Source organism: Hyperolius riggenbachi, chromosome 9, assembly GCF_040937935.1.
Source record: "Hyperolius riggenbachi isolate aHypRig1 chromosome 9, aHypRig1.pri, whole genome shotgun sequence".
Taxonomy (NCBI): domain Eukaryota; kingdom Metazoa; phylum Chordata; class Amphibia; order Anura; family Hyperoliidae; genus Hyperolius; species Hyperolius riggenbachi.
In genome coordinates this window covers 18,078,977-18,101,534 of record NC_090654.1, presented here as the reverse complement: position 1 = coordinate 18,101,534, position 22,558 = coordinate 18,078,977, and the positions used below count along the sequence as shown (strand labels likewise).

Below are 22,558 nucleotides of genomic sequence, written 5' to 3'. Positions count from 1 at the left end.
CCCTCTCCATGCAGCCCCTACTACATGCCCCAACAGGTAGTAACTGGCTCCCCTCCCCGAGTGAAGCACCTGAAACAAGCATGTGGCTAAGCTTGTCAAACATCTGATCTGCATGCTTGTTCAGGGTCAATGGCTAAAAGTATTAGAGGCAGAGGATCAGCAGGACAGCCAGACAAGGTGCAACGTTTAAAAGGAAACAAACGTCAGCCTTCATATCCCTCTCACCTCGGCTTCCCCAATTACATAAGTGATAAATATTAGTAATGAAAATGAAGGGATAAAAGTATTTTACTTTTTAGATGCCGTCATTTTTAGGTCTGCTTTCTGGCGGAGTGTACCTCCATATGCTGGTTGCTGCCATTTGCCGGCTAGCTCCAGGATTTTAGAGTGTCGCTAATCATTTGGAGCAGAGAGAAAATTTTGACTATCGTTCACTCCATGGCAGAATACACTCAAATACCACAGGGCGGTACATCCCCTGCCTGTTACAATCCTACAACACAGATCCTGGAGTCCTGACCAGCCCACTCCTCTATAGTTCATTTCATGGCAGCAAACAATCACTAAATACCATAGGGCGGTACATCCTCCGCCTGGTTCCATCCCACAACACAGATCCTGGAGTCCTGACCAGCCCACTCCTCTATAGTTCATTTCATGGCAGCAAACAATCACTAAATACCATAGGGCGGTACATCCTCCGCCTGGTTCCATCCCACAACACAGATTCTGAAACATCTTACCGGACTGCATCCTGGAGTCCTGACCACCCCACCCTCTTACAGAACGAGGTGCTGTGCTGTTCCACGGGGAGTTGGTGGCTTTGGGGTTGTTTGTGAGCCCTGGAGGGGGGCGAGGCAGCCCAGGACTGTTCCTGGACATCTGATTCTTCCACATCTTATTTGAGTGATGTGACGGGGTGTGTCCAATGGGGTCTGGTGACCAGGTGGATTTGTAGTCCCCAAACTTTGCTGAGAGTGCTGGAAAGAGAAGACTCACTATGACTTACAAATCATGTTTATATGGTACAGAAAACAAAAGACAAGTTTAGCTGCTGTTCCACCAGTGAGTGACCAGTATGTGGTCTCTTAAAAATGCAGAAAGCCCCCCATCACATAAAGCTATATTCAGTCCACATAAATGTGGAGGTTACCAGTACACATCCACTTGCATAGGTACAGAGGCTGACACATAGGGGACCTAGACTGGGAAAGAGACTGACACATGGGGGACAAAAGCAGGGACACAATAATTGGGAGGAAAACATCCACAAGAAGTCCCTGCTCTATAGACTCACTTATTCTGTTTTTTTGTCCTCTACACCTATATATAATATAAGTAAAAATCCTCTTACTCCCTCCGTTTCAGGATTATCCGAGGTGGGTTATTAAATCTAAAAAAGGGACACAGACGCATGTTCCCATCTGCAGGACATGCCTCTGTGTGCCCAAATCGCTGCTCTCCGTGCCTGCTGCGCCCCACTAGCCCCTCCCCCCGAATCTGGTGACATTCTTAATGTCCGTATACTATAGGGAAGGGCCTTCCTACTGCAGGCTAAGGAATGCTTGCAAAAAAGGCCCCTTCCCCGCCTACCAGAGCCTTCTAACAGGCTCTCCGCTGCCTGCTCCCCTCCTCTCCCCGCCCCTTCCATGTCAATCAGTGCTGTGAGAGCACAGACGCTTCTTCTCTAGTGTTCTGACCCCAAAGGTCAACAAAGTCTTTGCAAAACTACAAGATGTGATAACATTTTAGCCCTGATAAGTTGTAGAATGGAGTTGAGAGTTTTAGGGTTGAGGCCCATGTCTTGTGTATTCTTTGTAGTCACAAACTGAATCAAAAGCAATTACATTTTCGCATATTCTCTACCAAACTAAAAGACTTGTAAAATGAAAACAAAGTGACAGAATTTAAGAGAAAAAGCATGTATTGTTACCTTAGGAACTTGGCTTTTAAATATGTATGCCATGAGGGTATATTACTATTATTTTTGCAAATAAGGTCTCATAATCATTGATAGTGTACAATGAGAAAGCAAATGAACATAATCTAAATGTTGTAATAACCAGGATGGATGAGCAAATACAATTTGTGGGTTTAACTTATACTTAGCACGGTTTATTATAATAGCTATATTGGATGTAAATTGAGAAATGGTGTGTTTTTTTCTATTTTTTACCTTAATTTCCCTTTAAAATGCCTAGAAAATAAGGTAATTACCAAACAAAATTTTTACACACTAAAAGCCTAATTTGTCCTGAAAAAAACCCAATATATAGATAATTTAGGTGTGATTAGTAGTAATAAAGTTATTGACAAATGAATGGGAGCAGTGCTGATATGTGAAAATAGATCTCGTCCTGAAGTGGTTAAGGTGTTCCATTGTTACCCTTCCACATACTGGCCAAACCCTGCTGGTAAAAGCATTTCACACAACACATAGAATAGAAATGGCCTTTTAACAGTTCATGTAATGGGACAGTGAAGCCTAGTACACACATGCAATTTTGATTGACCAATCATTGGTCAATTTTACCACCTCCATGTAGTATGAGGGCCAACAGATTTTCAATTCTATGAACAGGTTGTATAGGTAAACCCCCATACTACATGGAGGTGGTAAAATTGACCAATGATTGGTCAATCAAAATTGCATGTGTGTACTAGGCTTTACCCTCCAGTTGCTGTTACTAGCAGCTGTAGGCTTACACACCATGGTGAATAGGACACCAGGACTGGCAGAGTTACCTGAAGTGCTGTGGATATTCTCAGAGGCACTATAGGGCCAGGCACCGGGTGAAGGCAGCGAGGTGTTGAGGGAAGAATTGGACCCTAGGGGGATGAAAAAAGGCGACCCGATCTTATTTTTCATGTTTCAATGCCACCGATCTACATTATAATACATACGGCTTTCACTGGAGTTATTCTCTATTGTGAAAATAAATTTTGAACATAAATGTTTTGGGTAAACGACTTGCCTGTAGGGGTGTCCTGCAGTAGCTGGTGGTCAGTATCTACGATGGGAGATGGGGCTGGGCCCCCCAGCACACTGCCGGGGGTAACATAAGGGTCGGATTCTGGGTCGATGTTCTGAATTCCTTTCCATGGCACGCCAGGCTGAAACTCTGCAGGGGAACATTGGAGAGAAAAGAAGAGAAAATAGGTCAGCGTGCGTCTTGCGAAATATAACATTACAATGCTACGTTGAGGTCCCCTTCACACTAGCGCGGTGCGCTGGTCTATTTGGCAGCAGGCAACCGCTACGTCAGTGCAAGTCTATGGGGCATTTCATACCTAGTGCAGTGTGTCCCGTTAGAAGCACCCGATTCGCCGCTAAAACAACAGCAGGTTGCTGGGCAACATACGTGGCAACGTGCGGCGAACCGGAAGTCATGCAAGTCTATGGCGATGGATATTTTTTTAAATGTAGGGTGTTAGCGTCGTGGTGCACATGTGCGGAAGCATATTTTTTTCAATATACTTCCGCGCAACTTAAATTCCAGGCACAGGAAGTGAGTGCCAGAGAGCATCACTTCCTGTTTGGCCTGCAGCCACAGCTACTCACCTAGATATTCCAGAGGCTTCCCCTCGCCTCTATTGATCCAGTGCTTGTCCAGTCCTTGGGTAAGACTCCCTAACACTACTACTGCCTATAAAGCACCCCCCTAGTGGCTGCAGCTCTGTCCTAACACTGCTACTGCCTATAGAGTGCCCCCTAGTGGCTGCAGCTCTGGCCTAACACTGCTACTGCCTATAGAGTGCCCCCTAGTGACTGCAGCTCTGGCCTAACAATTCTACTGCCTATAGAGCGCCCCCTAGTGGCTGCAGCTCTGTCCTAACACTGCTACTGCCTATAGAGTGCCCCCTAGTGGCTGCAGCTCTGGCCTAACACTGCTACTGCCTATAGAGTGCCCCCTAGTGACTGCAGCTCTGGCCTAACAATTCGACTGCCTATAGAGCGCCCCCTAGTGGCTGCAGCTCTGGCCTAGCATTGCTACTGCCTATAGAGTTCCCCCTAGTGGCTGCAGCTCCGGCCTAACACTGCTACTGCCTATAGAGTGCCCCCTAGTGGCTGCAGCTCTGGCCTAACACTGCTACTGCCTATAGAGTGCCCCCTAGTGGCTGCAGCTCTGGCCTAACACTGCTACTGCCTATAGAGTGCCCCCTAGTGACTGCAGCTCTGGCCTAACAATTCTACTGCCTATAGAGCGCCCCCTAGTGGCTGCAGCTCTGGCCTAGCACTGCTACTGCCTATAGTGGCTGCAGCTCTGGCCTAACACTGCTACTGCCTATAAAGCACCCCCTAGTGGCTGCAGCTCTGGCCTAACACTGCTACTGCCTATAGAGCGCCCCCTAGTGCCTGCAGCTCTGGCCTAACACTACTACTGCCTATAGTGGCTGCAGCTCTTCCCTAACACTGCTACTGCCTATAGAGTGCCCCCTTGTGGCTGCAGCTCTGGCCTAACACTACTACTGCCTATAAAGCACCCCCTAGTGGCTGCAGCTCTGGCCTAACACTGCTACTGCCTATAGAGTGCCCCCTAGTGGCTGCAGCTCTGGCCTAACACTGCTACTGCCTATAGAGTGCCCCCTAGTGACTGCAGCTCTGGCCTAACACTTCTACTGCCTATAGAGCGCCCCCTAGTGGCTGCAGCTCTGGCCTAGCACTGCTACTGCCTATAGTGGCTGCAGCTCTGGCCTAACACTGCTACTGCCTATAGAGCACCCACTAGTGGCTGCAGCTCTGGCCTAGCACTGCTACTGCCTATAGTGGCTGCAGCTCTGGCCTAACACTTCTACTGCCTATAGAGCACCCACTAGTGGCTGCAACTCTGGCCTACCACTTTTACTGCCTATAAAGCAACCCCTAGTGGCTGCAGCTCTGGCCTAACACTGCTACTGCCTATAGAGCGCCCCCTAGTGCCTGCAGCTCTGGCCTACCACTGCTACTGCCTATAGAGCACCCCCTAGTGCCTGCAGCTCTGGCCTAACACTGCTACTGCCTACAGAGCGCCCCCTAGTGGCTGCAGCTCTGGCCTAACACTACTACTGCCTATAGAGCACCCACTAGTGGCTACAAATCTGGCCTACCACTGCTATTGCCTATAAAGCAACCCCTAGTGGCTGCAGCTCTGTCCTAACACTGCTACTGCCTATATAGCGCCCCCTAGTGCCTGCAGCTCTGGCCTACCAGTGCTACTGCCTATAGAGCACCCCTAGTGGCTGCAGCTCTGGCCTAACACTACTGCTGCCTATAGTGGCTGCAGCTCTTCCCTAACACTGCTACTGCCTATAGAGTGCCCCCTTGTGGCTGCAGCTCTGGCCTAACACTACTACTGCCTATAAAGCACCCCCTAGTGGCTGCAGCTCTGGCCTAGCATTGCTACTGCCTATAGAGTTCCCCCTTATGGCTGCAGCTCTGGCCTAACACTGCTACTGCCTATAGAGCACCCCCTAGTGGCTGCAGCTCTGGCCTAACACTGCTACTGCCTATAAAGCACCCCCTAGGGGCTGCAGCTCTGGCCTAACACTGCTACTGCCTATAGAGCATCCCCTAGTGGCTGCAGCTCTGGCCTAACACTGGTACTGCCTATAGAGTGCCCCCTAGTGGCTGCAGCTCTGGCCTAACACTGCTACTGCCTATAGAGCACCCCATAGTGCCTGCAGCTCTGGCCTACCACTGCTACTGCCTATAAAGCACCCCCTAGTGGCTGCAGCTCTGGCCTACCACTGCTACTGCCTATAGAGCATCCCCTAGTGGCTGCAGCTCTGGCCTAACACTGGTACTGCCTATAGAGTGCCCCATAGTGCCTGCAGCTCTGGCCTACCACTGCTACTGCCTATAGAGCACCCCCTAGTGGCTGCAACTCTGACCTAACCAGGGCTGTGGAGTCGGAGTCGTGGAGTCGTGCAATTTTGGGTGCCTGGAGTCGGAGTCGGGAAAAAATGCACCGACTCCGACCCCTAATGAATTTGTAACTGTAATTAAAATAGAAAATATGATAAAATGTTCTATTTCTCAGATAATAGTCATTAAAAATAATGTATATATACAGTATATATACAGTAATAGCTGTGCTTAGTCCACAAAAATGAAATAAACCAATCAAAATTAGTTACCTGTGCTGCTTCAATAAAGCAGTCCCCGTATTAGATATACATATCTGATTTTGACTGTATATATGATGTGTACACAGGAATCTCTTATATATACTAAATAACATCTATGCTGTAAGAATAAAGCCTGATGTGTAGCTGTTTCACTAATAGAGATGGTCAACGAGATGGAAATAATTCTGCATTGATGCTGATTTATGCAAATGTATGCACTCCCTTTGCTGATGAAATCAAATAATTTGATATGTTGTTAAAATTTGGTTTGGGGACTACAAATTAAAGGGTAACTGAGACGGATGAAAAGTAAAGTTTTATACATACCTTGGGCTTCCTCCAGCCCCCTTCAGGCTAATCAGTCCCTCGCTGTCCTCCACCACCCGGATCTTCTGCTATGAGTCCTGGTAATTCAGCCAGTCAGCGCTGTCCGGCCGCATGCCGCTCCCACAGCCAGGAACATTCTGCACCTGCTGCACAGGTGTAGTATGCTCCTGGCGGCGGAGTGTGTGCATGCGCACTACGCCCGACTGGCTCAAGTACCTGGACTCATAGCAGAAGATCCAGGTGGTGGAGGAGGACAACGAGGGACTGATTATTCTGAAGGTGGCTGGAGGAAGCTCCAGGTATGTAAAAAACTTTAATTTCATCTGTCTCAGGTTTACTTTGTTACACAGTAGTACTATACTCTACATATGCACTCCCCACAGAGCTGCAGGGAATCCACTGAGAATGCTGTGCACATTGAACACAGAGGTGTTGTCTGTCACCCATAAACCTGGTTCAGTGCATGAAGAATGTGTAATAGAGGAAGAATCTCCTTATTCCCCTGCAGAGTACCTGCACATCATTCTTACATGTACCCACAGTTACATTGTCTAGGGCCTGATAGATGTTCTTTGTTCCGGTTTGTACCTTTTACAAGTACTCTTACCAAGGACTAGTTTTAGTCTAAAGGGAATAAATATAGTAGTCTACATATCCTTCTCACTTCAGTTGTCTTGTAAAATTCCTAAGCGTTGGCAGTTAAGAGACGAATTTCATGTTACATACTTTTAATCAACAAAATTGTAATATGCAAATTAGAGGAGTCGGTGGAATCCTAAACTGAGGAGTCGGAGGATTTTTGGACCGACTCAACAGCCCTGGACCGAACACTGCTACTGCCTATAGAGCACCCCCTAGTGGCTGCAGCTCTGGCCTAACACTGCTACTGCCTATAGTGGCTGCAGCTCTGGCCTACCACTGCTACTGCCTATAGAGCACCCCCTAGTGGCTGCAGCTCTGGCCTAACACTGCTACTGCCTATAGTGGCTGCAGCTCTGGCCTAAAATTGCTACTGCCTATAGAGTGCGCCACCTAGTGGCTGCAGCTCTGGCGCTTTGAGTCCGCGAGGAAATATAAATCACTTTTTAAAGTGACAGGTTTGCTTTAAATTATGATCAGAGTAGTGCAGAGGCAGAAGCCTGGCCATGTTATTGTGGTCAGGGGGTGACACCTGCTGCATGGAATCTCCCTCACTTTGTCTTGGTGTCACCCAGGTTACAATGTGTGCCCCATGTGTAATGAAAGGAAACCCAAGGTGAAAAACTGATGAGAAACAACTGTATCTATACTCCTACTCCTAAAAAAATGTGTTTTTTTTTTTGTTAGAATTCCACAGTTGTATTTTCCGTGTATCAAATTAAAAAAATAGATTTCATGTTGTAGTGTCTCATCAAAACGATACAGACTTCCACACAGTCAAAGAGTTCTAAGCCAAAATATATGAACTATTGACTTTTATCTATCCCCTGCGCTCCAAAGTTGTTCTCTTCCAGGAAAGAGTTTTATGGCTGTAATTCCTTGTCAGTGAGGATTAGGCTATAGTCCTGAGAGTCACTTGCATACCTGAATGTTACCTCTTTCAGGCAGAAAAATAAGAAAAGGAACACAGCCTAGTTATTTGTATACTTGGCATTAGACATACACGTCACCTTGGGTACACTTAAAGGATACCCGAAGTGACATGTGACATGATGAAATAGACATGTGTATATACAGTGCCCAGCACACAGATAACTATGCTGTGTTCCTTTTTTTTTAATTTCTCTGTCTGAAAGAGTTAAATATCAGGTAAGTGGCTGACTCAGTCCTGACTCAGACAGGAAGTGACTACAGCGTGACCCTCACATGAACCCAATATTGGGTGATTTTATTTCCTTAGTTAAGGGACATCTGAGGTGAAAATAAGCTGATGAGAAAAACAATTGTCTATCCTCCGTCTCCTAAAAATGACTTTTTTGTAGATATCCCACAGTTTTATTTTATGTAGTTTTTAAGTTTTTACGGTTTCATTCTCTGCTCAATGACACTTTCATTGAAGTATGTCAGAGCTCAAATCTATGAATTATTGACCCTTTTTATCTCTTTCTTGCTCTCAGAAGCCATTTTCTGCTAGTAAAGTGTTTTATAGTTGGAGTTTCTTATCAGTGAGGGTCACACTGTAGTCACTTCCTGTCTGAGTCAGCCACTTACATACCTGATATTTAACTCTTTCAGGCAGAGAAAGAAAAAAAGCAACACAGCCTAGGTATTAGTGTGCTAGGCACTGTACATACACATGTCTATCTCATCATGTCACTTCAGGTATCCTTTAAGTAAGCCCGAGGTGGTTGCGACCCCTGTAGTCACAAGGCTGTACAACTATGATATTATTTTGTAGGTTAGGACAAGGGTCTGTCCACAGACTGACCATGCTCAGCAGTGCTCACCTGGAGGCCAGCTGGTATTGATTGACTTGTTTCCCATTTTGTTAGACGGAGGGGATTTGGCAGGAAGCCAACTCTCACCAGTCGGCCCTCCATGCAGCCCCACGCTGTCCCCAGACATCATGTCATACTGGTTGTACGGGGAGCCACCACGATTCTTTGCAGGGGGAGCTATTGAACCTGCAGAAAACAAAAAGGGAGGAAAAAAATGATAAGTGTTGGAGATGGAATTCGGGATCATTTGGAAACCCAAATTATGCCAACCCCCCCCCCCCCCCCCCAGCTTGTGGACAGGGTCACGGAGAGGTCACCCACAGACGGTTCATCCCGCGTGTCACATGACTACAATGCTTCCTCCTTCGGGCTTGGAATGTGGACTGCAGCCGCTTGGCCCAGTCCACTAGCTTTGGTGCTGAAGTGCGGCATAATTCAGGTTTCTGAATTCAAATGCCAACTCTACTCGATTTACACTTCTCCAGCCCTATGAGCTGCGTGGGCTCCCTAGTTGTCATCTCCGGCAGTTCTGTTCACCTGTTATACCCCCCGGTAATCTGGCCAATCGTGTCGCGTCTGCAGGAGTGCGACGGTAGTCATGTGCTGCCAAGCCGCAAATGCGCAGAAGAGCGAGGCTGGCCGGATTACAGGCGGGATAGCAAAAGAACGGAGCGGATGGCGTGGGAGCCCCAGGTAAGTATAAATACACTCATTATTCTCCTCTAGCACACAGGCTTTCTGTATACAGAGGAATCATCAAATCCCCCGCCGGTAAATAGGTAGCCATAGATATTGAACGCACACTGTACTAAGTGGATTTCCTCGAAAACTTCCCCGCCGATCAATACCTGACAGCTCTGCCACTTGGAATAATGAAGAGAAACCACTTCCTCGCTGTGTGTGGAAAATCAATGCCAGGCGGAGGCTAAATTAAATCAAATGGTAGCCTTGATTTATGTCCATCATTGGTGCTGAGGCATTCCCTGGAGGGAGCATCTTATTATTGTGTATTTATATTGCGCAATCATCTCCTGCAGCACATTACAGAGTACATAGCCATGTCACCGACTGTCCTCAGAGGAGCTCACAGTCTAATCCTACCATAGTCATAGTCCAATGTCCTGCCATATTATTATTATGTATTTCTATAGCACTGACATCTTCTGCAGCACATTACAGAGTACATAGTCATGTCACTGACTGTCCCCAGAGGAGCTCACAATCTAATCCTACCATAGTCATAGTGTAATGTCCTACCATATTATTATGTATTTATATAGCACTGACATCTCCTGCAGCACATTACAAAGTACATAGCCATGTCACTGACTGTCCTCAGAGGAGCTCACACTCTAATCCAACCATAGTCATAGTGTAATGGCCTACCATATTATTATTATTATTTATATAGCACTGACATCTCCTGCAGCACATTACAGAGTACATAGTCATGTCACTGACTGTCCTCAGAGGAGCTCACACTCTAATCCAACCATAGTCATAGTGTAATGGCCTACCATATTATTATTATGTATTTATATAGCACTGACATCTCCTGCAGCATATTACAGAGTACATAGTCATGTCACTGACTGTCCTCAGAGGAGCTCACAATCTAATCCCCACCACAGTCTTATCTCTATGTATGTATCATGTAGTGCATGTATTGTAGTCTATGGCCAATTTAGGGGGAAGCCAGTTAACTTCTATGTATGCTTTTGAGTTGTTTGTAGTATTGTGCAGTGAAATATGCACCTGTGTAAATGAGAACTTGCCAATTCTGATCACTGCTAAAAATCTTTAGGATTGTATATAATAATCTAGGGGGTATATTCACTAAACTGGTGTAAATAGAATTACGTACAAAAAGTCTGCATGATGAAGAGCAGAATGTGATACGTTGTGCAGCACGGTGGCGTAGTGGTTAGAGCTCTCGCCTTGCAGTGCTGGGTCCATGGATCTAATCCCAGCCAGGGCACTATCTGCAAAGAGTTTGTATGTCCTCCCTGTGTTTGTGTGGGTTTCCTCCAGGCACTCTGATCACCCCCCCCCCCCACATCCAAAAACCATACAGATAAGTTAACAGGTTTCCCCCTAAATTAGCCCTAGACTACGATACATACACTACACGATACATACATAGACATGTGACTATGGTGGGGATTAGATTGTGAGCCCCTCTGAGGGACAGTTAGTGACAAGACAATATACTCTGTACAACGCTGTGGAAGATGAGGGCGCTATATAAATACTAAATAATAATAATAATATGCTATTACACGCAATGCATTACATTCTACTAATCATGTGCTTAGACTTCACTCACGTAATTCTGCTTGGCGCAGTTTAGTAAATCTACACACACTAGATGAAGCTCGACTGAGGAGGCTAATAATGATCACCTCTGCTGAGAATCTAGTGTCTACAGCGGCCCCCGATGTTTCTGCCAGCGATAAGCCTGGTGGATCGATCTGGCAGAGAGCAGAGCTCTCCCCCCTCACCCCGCCTGCCACGTAAGGCAATCCGTGCCGGTACAGCTCTGAAGTGCAGCCGTGCTCATACACGGACAGGAAGAGGTAGAGGATTGCGGCCAGGTGTCCTGGAGGATCTAAAGGCTTCCCCTGACTGATGTAAATATGAGGCCCTGTTCACAGTGGTCAGTTGTGTTGTAGAATAATTCTGCATGTCAGCTCACTGGGCCTGTTCACAGTAACTGATCACGTTATTCTAAGTCGCTGCATGCAGACTTTGTATTAAAGTCTATGTCCAGTGTCCATTGCAGTTCACACTCATAACGCATTATAACACATACAACTGACCACTGTGCACCTAGCCTGAAATTTTGTTTGTTTACTTTAACCACCTCACCCCAAGGCAGTTTTTTACCCTAACGGACAAGAGCGATTTCCCCCTTTCAGCGCTCATCATACTTTCATTTGCCAATAGCTTAATCACTACTTATCACAACGAAATGATCTATATCTTGTTTTTTTCACCACCAGTTGGGCTTTTTGGGGTTGATATTTGTTTTCGGTAATTACTTTATTTTTCTAAGCAGTTTAAAAGTAAAAACAAGGAAAAAATAAAAACAAAAACTAGCTCTCCAATTTCATCCCCTATAGTTTTAATATGAACACTGCTATTGTTCATAAAACCCACACATTGTATCTGCCTATTTGTCCTGGTTATCACAAGATTTCAATTATGTCCCTAGTACAAAGTATGGTGACAATATAGTATTTGGAAATAAAGGTGTATTTTTTCTATGGCTTATTTTTTCCCCCTCACTAATCTCGCGTGCACAGGAACGCACGTGCGGGAGCGCGCACAGCGGCAGCAGCACTCACTTATAAAAACGTTTGTGAGCCGTTAAGAGGATCTAGCGGGACGTTTTTATAAGTCAGCTTGTCATTAAGTGGTTAAATTCCAACAATTCTATCCGTCAGAATAGCATGAGAGAGAGGAGCCGTACCATTCTTATGCAAACTGACATCTTGGGAGACAGAGGAAGGCAACCCGTCCATCATTGATGTCCACTGCTTAAAACGAGACTCAGCACCGGCTTCCTTTCCATAATCCATTCCGCTGGAGCCAAAGCCTGGAAAACAGAGCAAAGCTAGTTACTAACAGTTCTATCAGTAAATAGGAATGATGACATCACTGCGTGTCCTGCTCCCGCCTCCTCACTGACCCAGACAGGTACAAACACAATGGGGAAGATCTATCAACGCATTACCAACAGTTTTCTCTTCTTAATCTGTTCTATTCAGCACGGAGAACAGTTCTGCATGATAATAAGAACCTTATTAAATCCTAGTAATAGTGGCAATTTAGCATGAATTTCTAGAGCTGCACTACAGTTAAGAAAAGTGCAAGTCCATCCCTAAACTGGCGCAGATTACGAAGTGCTTGATAGCAGTTCTACAGATGTAGAACTGCAGGCTAGACATGATTGAAGTGTGCAGGCTAGACATATGTGAAGGGCTCCTCCCACCTGCTGAATTCCTCCTCAGATCCTGCTGCTATCAATACAGCAGATGTATTGGTTACCTCAGCAACAGCCATTCCCCTCACACTATTTTACAACAGTTTTAGAAGGAATCTGCACTACCTAATGATTTCTTAAGATGCCTGAGACAGTTCTGCACGGATTTCTAAAAACCTACCAATATTTTGTCTCAGACACTCTTGATAAATCTGGCCCAATGACACCTAGTGTAGATGCTCAGAGCAAACTACCAGCTTTCACCTTTTGACAGAAGCAAGGACTTTGCGTATTTTCAGCAGCAGCTACAACTTTGCTGCGGTTTTCTTTGCATTCTGCAAAGCTGCTCCCTCTGCGTTCCATGATCACAAGTGGAAGAGCCAGTCAAAACTACTTCATATAAAAAGACAAAGCAGGACAACCCTTCTGGTGTCGCTGCTGTGAAACAAGACCTCAGATTCCAACTCCTCACCCTGTGACTGCAAATCTTAGGCCTCGATTCATCATTGTCTTTGCGATCATTTTTTTCCAGTTCGTTAAATTACCGAATTAGAAGTGTATCGATTTCTTGTTGTATTCATCAAGGTTTTTCCGCCTTCAGTGTGACTTCGATAATGCGGTAACCATTCGGTAACATGTCGATATTTCCAGTTTACAGCGGTAATTTAACACAAGGCCATAAGATTCCCGTGGAATTGTGGGTAAAAGGCAGTCCTTTGAACACCACGTAGCAACATTCTGAATAGGGCTTAACACCTGGACCAGGATTCTGGGAGTGGCGAGAAACAATCCCACAATTTCACCAGCTATGGCTTGATAGGAGCCTTTTCTGAAAAATTATAGTGCAGCTAGCAATTTAGTTAACCTGGCACTGCCTGTGTTCTCTTACAAGATGATTCAGGAGAAATGCTGATGTCCTGTTATAGCAAATAAATCTATTCTCTTGCAAATTGATATGGTTCTAGACCTTATTCTTGCCCTTCTGCACCTTCGAATCACTCTCAGCTGATACATAACCACTTCAAATGGCTCCATCTTCTCTGTCAGCAATGATCTGACAGGAATAACGACAGAGCAGTGAAGGAGATCACTAATCCTAAATGTAACGCTAAACCACGCCCACTTTCATTTCCATGAATTGCACTTTCTTCCGTTTTATCGCATCATTCCCGAATGATTACCGAATGCTCGCTAACAGCTGCAGATAACTTTGATGAATCTTGAAATCAACTTATCGAGTTCGGTATTTGATTCGATAAGTCTTGACGAATCGAGGCCTTAGTGACCAAATAATGAAAATAAGGATCTATGGAGTGATCTGCATATATGGAGGCTGCCATATTGATTTCCTTTTAAGCAATACCAGTTGCCTGGCAGCCCTGCTGATCATCTGCCTCTAATACTTTCTGCCATAGCCCCTGAACAAGCATGCAGCAGATCAGGTGTTTCTGACATTCTCAGATCTGACAAGATTGGCGGCATGCTTGTTTCTAGTGTTATTCAGACACTACTGCAGCCAAATAGACCAGCAGGGCTGCCAGACAACTGGTATTGCTTAAAAGGAAATAAATATGGCAGCTTCCATATCCCTCTCAAGAGACCAGGACGGCTCGTAATAGAGTGCACTGTTGGGCGGGCAGGGGGTCGGTGTGCACCACATATCCTGTATGGGATATGCCCAGGCAAAGACCGCAGATTAATGCTCCCTGCGGCGTTGCGTACCTCTGATTGCTACAATGCATGCTGGGAAATGTAGTGCATCTATGTGAGTACTTCTCTCGGCCAGGACATGAACTCACATCGAAACTTCTAGCCACCAGATTCAGGCATCAGATAGATCCCTGTCAGATTAATTCTGATAGGGATTTATTACTGCCACACACTAGGCATAGAGTTTGAATAAATCGATGTGTATGGCCATCCTAAAGAGGACCTGTAGTGAAAATAACAATGAATAAAATGTCTTTTTTTTTTTTACAATACTCATTTATAGATTTAGTCAGTGTTTGCCTATTGTAAAATATTTCCTCTCCCTGATTTACATTCTGACATTTATCACATGGTGACATCTTCAGTTCTGCCAGGTGATCTGTTCGGAATGTTCATTTACTGAGAGTTCTATGCACAGAGGGAGATACTGCTGGCTTGGCAGTTGGAAAAACTGTCAGTTCCCACAATGCAATGAGGTTCACAGACAGGAAACTGTCAAGACCATGGTTATGACATCACACTATGGGAGGGGTTTCACCACAATGCCAGCCATACAGAGCCCCCTGATGCTCTATTCAAGAAAAGGTAAATATCTCTCATGGGAAAGGGGGTATTCGCTACTGATTGGGATGAAGCTCAATCTGAGGTAAAAGTTCCTCTAAGATATGCGCCTTGTTTAAGAACCTCGTGGCCGATCCCAAAGACAGATTCCTGCTGGGCTGCTCTCTGCAGCACCATTATAGACACGAGGGAACCAACAGATGCTACAGAGTAATACTGGGAATACACGGCTCGATTTTTGCGCTTGATTTCACTCTCTGTTTCACAGTCGATTTGCTTTTCTTTTGCTCATTTTTCTGTTCTTTTACCATTGTTTCCTATGCAAAATCGAGCGTGGAAACGCTCGGGCGGGAGATCGGACATGTCGGAAATTATCAATCGAGCCGTCTAAATGGCTCAAAATCGAGCCGTGTATTCCCAGCATAACAGGATCACACCTGATGCAGACTATGAGTTGGGGAAACTCTGCTATTAAATTTAATGACTGCACCGCTACTGACCAGAGCCGTATCCTGGCACGTGTCCCTTGGACTGCATGTCGGACATCCCCACGGGATCCAGATGAGACTTGGGTCCGGCTGGATGGGAGGGAGAGTGCTTCATGCCTGGCTGCCTCTGCTGCTGCTGGAGTGCGCTTACCATTCGTGCTAATTGCTGCGGAGAGGGAATAAAGGTACACACATCTGGGTTACACGGGGAACGGATGGTCTACAGCTGGAAATACCGCAAGCTACAGAAGTAGCAGAAAAAAGATAAAGAGAAAACAAAAGGTTGAAAGGTGCCCATAGATTAGGCTTGGTGGCCGATCGACCATCCAATTCCATAATTATTATCGAATGAAAATCTGTGCCGCCACGTGCACGCCCAATCGACGATGCAACTGATCTCGGGCTGAAATTGGTCACACGCATCAATCAGATACGCTGAAAAATCTCAGGCTGACATGCGCGATCGGTGCAGCGGTAACTGCGTGCAATAATCGCAAACAATGAACGCGGGAAAAAAAAAACCTGGCCGATGCCTCCCTAATGTACATTGGCCCCTTCCCCAGGTGCAGTCATACTTCACCTGTCACACCGCCCGCTAGTGTCCGCCATACTTCCGCATTCTAGCCACCTGTGACTACCGGCACACGGCACGTGTGTGACATCACACACTAACCCCATGTGCTATAACACCGGCAACCCCATGGGGGCGCAAACGTGGAAGTACGAGGACGGTGGCAGGTAAAGTATTACAGCATTGGGGGGTCTGTGGGGGATAAAACATTAGGGGAACAGCAGCTAGGGAAACGAGGCCGTGTCACAAGGCCAATATCCGCAAGGTTTCGTACTGAAATCGATCAGGAATCGGCCTGGTGGCCACAAGATCTCTCTCCAATCAGATTCAATCAGAGAGATCTGTCTGTTGGTCGATCACCCGCCAAAATTGCTAGATGTATGGGGTACCTTGACTTTAGCAGACAAAGAACTTGTGAGATCGTCAGAAGAGCAAATAATCATGTGAAAAGTTGAGGTGGCCAAACATTTAGCGATCCTGTGGCCTACCGAAAATACTATTTGATAGTTCAATCGAATTGGATGAAAATCTGCACCACAACATGTCTGCTAGATCTATGATTCTATCGATTTCAAGCAGAAATCGGTGGAATGCATCAATCGAGTATGCTGGAAAAATCTCAGTCGAAAATGTTCGATTTGGGTGTGCGTGGTGGTAACAGAGTTTGATATCACAACGGCCAACGTATAAGTCGGGCCTTGGCTGCTACAACCCAAGACACGAAGGACATTTTACACCTGGGGGTGGCCAGACTGAAGTCACAAGGGAGGGCAACAGATCTCTCCCATCAGATTTGAGCAGAAAGATCTGTCTCACGGTGAATCTGTCCATCCATCAGTAGATCTATGGGCACCTTTAAAGTGAACCTCCAGACTAAAAATCTACTCAGAAGCATTGAAAAGGCTTGCTGTTTCTTTAACAGTTTCACAGCATCAGTACTTTGTTTTTCTTACCCAAGCCTCATTTTTAGCTGCACAGAAGCTAAGCTCCGCTCCATCAAGGAAAACTGCCGGGGCATTTTTCACCTGATGCTGTGCAAAGCATGATGGGATTTCCTATGTTAATCTTGTTGCCTAGCAAATGGGAGGAGTTATCAGCACACAGGACATTTGGAACTGTGTCCTATGCTCCCCGTCACCTCCTTTCAACCAAAAAGATGGCTGCCATCATGAAATCACAAACATTTGCCTGTTCTTTTAAAACAGGGTGGGTAAGAGATTATATTACCCATCTATTTTAATTAACATAACTAATGTAACTTAATGACAGTAAGTGTGTTTAGGCTGAAGTTCCTCTTTAAGGCTGATGCTTACTATGCAATATACACTTCAGATACTACTTCCAACTGAAAAAACAATCGCATTGGACAAATTATATATATATATATATATATATATATATATATATATATATATATATATATATATATATATATATCCCCATCCCACTGATTGCCCGCGACCAATCCCAAGCTTAAAACCGTTCTCTAATGCTGGGGATACACGGTACGTTTCTGTACCGTGTATCGAGCAGCTGATCCGGCCAGCTGATAATATTCAGCTGGTCCGATCACGCTGCTCGATCCCCATCGGCAGACAATGGCAGGGAATCGAGCGGCTGATAAGGAGTGCCGGCGGGGACGAGCGGTAATCGATCCGCGCGGACGAACGGGGAAGCGCCGGTCGATTCGGTGGCTAATCGGCCACTGGATCGAAACGTGCATTTAAAGTATTACACAATCAGACGCAGATCGGACAGGCTGGAGAATATCTATCGAAAACTGGCCGTTATGTGTGTATGTCCTTGCGATCGATAACCAATCAGAAAAATTATTGTAAATGGGATCAGAATTTAGAAAAATTGCATGTGTGCGCTAATTTTCTTCTATAGCCGATCTCAGATATGAATATCAGTCTGATCACTCGCTTGATTAGGATCTAAATTAGGATCTCGATTGGGATCGGAAGTGAAGATTGCATGGTGTGTACAGGGCTTAATGTAAATGTCAGGAAGTGGGTAGGGCTGCCCCAGTTCTGAGCTGCATACAATCTGCATGCAAGGCGGAGTTCTGAGTATCTCGTTGCCCATCGCCAATAAGCAGATCCGCAGGCGGTGTAATATCAGAAGACTCACCTGCTGCTCCTGCTGCTGCCTCACGGCCTGTGAGATCTTCCTCTGATTCTGGAGCAGCTGCTGCTGCTGTTGCTGCTGCTGTAGGAGGAGCTGGCAGGCCTGCAAAACAAGCAAATCCAACGTCAGCACGTTCAGGAACCAACCATTCTAAACAAGTCATTCCACTCATGACATTACGGGAAATTGCATGGTGTGTACCAGGCATAACATCTATCCCTAAACCCTAACCCCCCCCCCCCAACAAAACCCCTCCCTAACGTCTAGTCCTGACCTCCACTATAATATATAATCTCCTTCCCAACATCTAACCCTAATTTCACTCCCTATTATAATCTGCTTAATAACGCTTATAATGGCCTAAAGCCTAAAGGTGGCCACACATCAGGTGACTTGGCGGCCGATCGACCATCTGATTCCGATTCTTATAATCGGATGAAAATCGGTGCCGCAAAGGTGCATGCCCCATGGACAATGTGACCAATTTCAGGCTGAAATTGGCTGCATTAATCGGTCAGACATGCTGCGAGATGTAATGTATAAAAACACATCCATATACATTTATACATTAGCGGAACAGCGGCGAGGCGGTGAACGTGGCCGATTCCCTAGAGATTACACGCTGAAATCAATCAGGTATCCAGCGGAAAGCCCAGCAGAGACTTTACTTCCTACGCCAACTCAGGAAATTTGGCATGGTCCAGGAGATTCTTACAAACTCAGCCACCATTGAATCGATTCTCTGCTCTTCAATCTTGGTCTGGCATGCTGGCGCCACAGACAGCGACAAGTACAAACTACTAAGGGTCATCAAGTTGGCGGAGAGGATCATTGGGAGACCCCTCCCCTCACTTGCCCACCTACACAACACAAGGCTGCGATCTAGGGCACTGAGGATTGCTAACGACCTTTCCCACCCAAGCAAACAGCTACTTCGATCCGCTCCCATTGGGCCGGAGGCTTCAGGGCCATCTCAACAAAGACCGTGAGACACAAGAACTCATTTTTCCCCTCGGCTGTCAGGCTCCTAAACTCCCTCCAAATACTCCCAATCTGCACTCCCACCTCCCTCAGCGAGCCACGGTCTGAGCTGGGACTCTCCCAATCACTGTGTCCACGACACAGGACTGATTAACTCTATGTAAGACTGGTCCTTTAGTTATCTTGTGTGCGGACAGGAACCACAGGATGATCTGCTATGTCACGTTATGTTCGAACTATGTAAAGGGTTATTGTTGTCCCTCTTGATGTCTTTTGCATGCATGTGAACCTATTACATAGGTCTTCCTCTTGAGCTATGTATTGTGCCAAATCCAATTCCGGGCATAACCCTGTTATGCTTGGCGAAATAAACGATTCTGATTCTGTATTGGTCTGCAGTGTATGGGCAGCTGACAGATTGCTCTCTAATCAGATTCGATCTGAGAGATTTGTCTCTTGGTTGAATCTGCCCATCATCGCTGGATGTGTGGCTACCTTAACCCTAATGCCCCTCCCCCAGCATGATCCCCGCACGCTTTGCTGTAAATAAGCACTCAGCAGTACAGCCGTAAGCCGCACAGAAGCGTGGCAGAGGAAGTGGAGAATGAGACCTTTGTTCCGCACGAGTTAAGCCGCCTGTCAGTGTGTGGAGCGTAATAACGCCGGAGGCAGGAGACCTGCCGCTTTCCTGTATGACAAGTACTTTGTCCAGACTTGCAGCCTCCCCCTTCCCCGGATTCCAGCCGGTAACCCAAAGCCGCTGCGTCGCTCAGCTTGGACGCGCTGACATCAGCCAAACAGGAAGCGGCAGGAACATAATCATGAACCAACCTGAGCAGGGACCACGTTAACTCTTTCCCTACATCCTTCCAGGCTAGTCCTTGTGCCAGGAACCCACTAATCTACATTCTGCTGCAGACAAACTCTTTGGATGGGGGGGGCCCTTCCGCAGGTGCACACTTGAATGTGTTTTCCTCATGCAGGTAAAAACAGAGCCTGCTGCACTCTGAATTTAAACTGTCTACAAATCTTTGTCTGCAAAACTTTGTATGATTTGTTATCAGTGGCTGAGCAGATGCAGTCATTAGAACAATTGAGCAGAGAGCAGAAATTTGTTTTGTCCGTGCCCAGACTCCTCAAGCATCACTACAGTACAGAGCACTTGGGGAGCGGGTAGAGAGGTTGGGGGCTGGGCACTGTACACAAGAGCCAAGCCTGCTTTACACTGAATAGGGACTGTCTACAAATCTTTGTCTGCAAAACTTTGCATGATTCCTTATCAGTGGCTGAGCAGATGTAGTCATTAGAACAATTGTGCAGAGAGCAGAGAGTTTTTTTTTCTCTGTGCCCTTAGTTGTTAATCTATTACGTCAGAGAAAAGAAACTTCCCCCCACGGGGCCCCCCGCGGCAGCATCCCTTGCAGGGTCTATTGCTACTCCCCAGTGCCAAGCTTTTGCTAAACCATCAGCCAGCGCAGCTCTGCGAGTGTCTTTTTCTACCAATACTTCATTCATACACCATTCTGTTAGCAGGTTATAAATTGGATTGCAGAGATGAAACTAGCAAGCTCTCTCTATCCCCAGTTAGGCTATTATTCCAGCACAAAGTTCACTGTGCAGCACAGAGGATACAGTATTATTGAAACGCGATAGTACATAAACAGACACAGATATACGGTGTATATACTGGAGTATAAGTCTAGAAATTTAGGTCTGACTCACTAAATAAAAGTATTGGGGTTGACATATACACGAGTCACAGGCAACACTGAGTAATGTGTGTACTAATTGTGACATTCCCATTTGCAGGAATTTACCCGGTGGTAAGTGACACTTTGAGGAAAGGAAATGCCAAGAAAGCACAGGTGTGACAGTCCTGGTCAGAACAATTAACAAGGAAAGGGCAAATACTGAGCTGCATAGAGGAGTGAATAATTGCACCACTTGGGGACCTGTAGGAGGTATTGGCTGCACTTAAGGGAAAGGAGGGGTTAATGTCTGCAATACTGTATGCAGTGGGACCATTAACGCCTCCTGGTCCCCAAGTGCAGCCATTAACTTTGCTGGGTAGACTTATACTTGAGTCAATAAAACATTCCAGCTTAAGAGGATCAAATAGGAGTCGACTTATACACGAGGACGACTTGTATTCGAGTATATACATGGTAAATAAAGGCAGATGTAATACACACCAGCTGGAACTGCTGTATCTGAGGCAGCTGGCTCAGCATAGCAATCTGCTGCGGAGAGAGTTGGGGCCCCATGTTAAACAGTCCTGGGCTCATGTTACTGTTAGGGAACTGCTTCAGCATCGAGGCCGAGACCTGAGGAAAGAAAAAAAAAGGGGTAATCAGTTTCTATGATAAAATGTTATAAGCTAAAGGTTGCATACACTCATGGATTTGTAGATTTGATTCATCTGTGCTATTGCCTAAAAATCGATCAAAAGTATCAATCAGACAAGATGAAAAATGTAAAACTATTGGGGGCGGGGCCACAGCATTGGCAGATCAATGGCCTATAGCTTAGCACTGCATTGAAACATGCAACTCTGCACTTTGATCAATTTTCAACAGACCCCCTGCTGGAATCTATTGGAAATTGACGTGCAGTGTATGGGAAGAATTATTTTTTTTTTCAGAAAGGAATCAATAGTTTTGGAACATTGGTTGGAAATCTATAAGTGTATGGCCAGCTTGACCCAGATACACAGGTGTATAATGCCTGGTACCCACCATGCAACTTCCCGTCTGATCGTTCGAAGCGATTATTTGACAGATCCAGTCTGATTTCTGATCGATTTTGTATAAAAGTGATCAGAAAATCAATCAGAAATCAGATTGGAATGGTCGTAAATCGATTTGGCCCAACTATCTGACTGGAAATTGCATGGTGTGTACCATTTCGTAAATCGATCAGACATGTTGGAAATAATCGATCCGACAGTAAATCTCAGTGTGTACCCAGCATAAGAGGCAGAGCCCTTAACCAGTACACTATCCAGCCAGTAGCGTAAGCAGGGGACTGTACAGAAGTAATATGCTGGACAGAATAACTTGTTCCATTTTGGGTTTTAGTGGAACGTTGAGAAGCACGAAAGAACAAGACTGAGCTCACCTGTGGAGAGAGGAACTGGGGAGGCACTTGTGCCCGGAGGTTGGGAGAAGAGTTGAGCGATGGCACAGGGTTGTGCATGCCTCGCGATTGTGCACCGCTGTTCCCGAACAGACCGTGATTGCCACCCTAGACAGACAGGAGAAGAGTCAAGCATTCAGTGGCT

The 22,558-nt window shown here is 45.9% G+C and overlaps 1 protein-coding gene across 2 annotated transcripts in view; it reads right to left on the bottom strand.

The window, feature by feature from the left end:
• TNRC6B (trinucleotide repeat containing adaptor 6B) overlaps positions 1-22,558 on the bottom strand; it is a 216,385-nt gene that overhangs the window by 9,392 nt on the left and 184,435 nt on the right. For both annotated transcript variants that reach the window (XM_068252030.1, XM_068252031.1), the window contains 9 exons: positions 22,396-22,521; positions 21,471-21,602; positions 18,301-18,399; positions 15,609-15,762; positions 12,325-12,450; positions 8,862-9,038; positions 2,976-3,122; positions 2,746-2,829; positions 744-980 (listed from right to left, as the gene is read on the bottom strand). In XM_068252030.1, the coding sequence (XP_068108131.1) occupies positions 744-980; positions 2,746-2,829; positions 2,976-3,122; positions 8,862-9,038; positions 12,325-12,450; positions 15,609-15,762; positions 18,301-18,399; positions 21,471-21,602; positions 22,396-22,521 (1,282 nt within the window). The remainder of the gene's footprint in view (positions 1-743; positions 981-2,745; positions 2,830-2,975; positions 3,123-8,861; positions 9,039-12,324; positions 12,451-15,608; positions 15,763-18,300; positions 18,400-21,470; positions 21,603-22,395; positions 22,522-22,558) is intronic.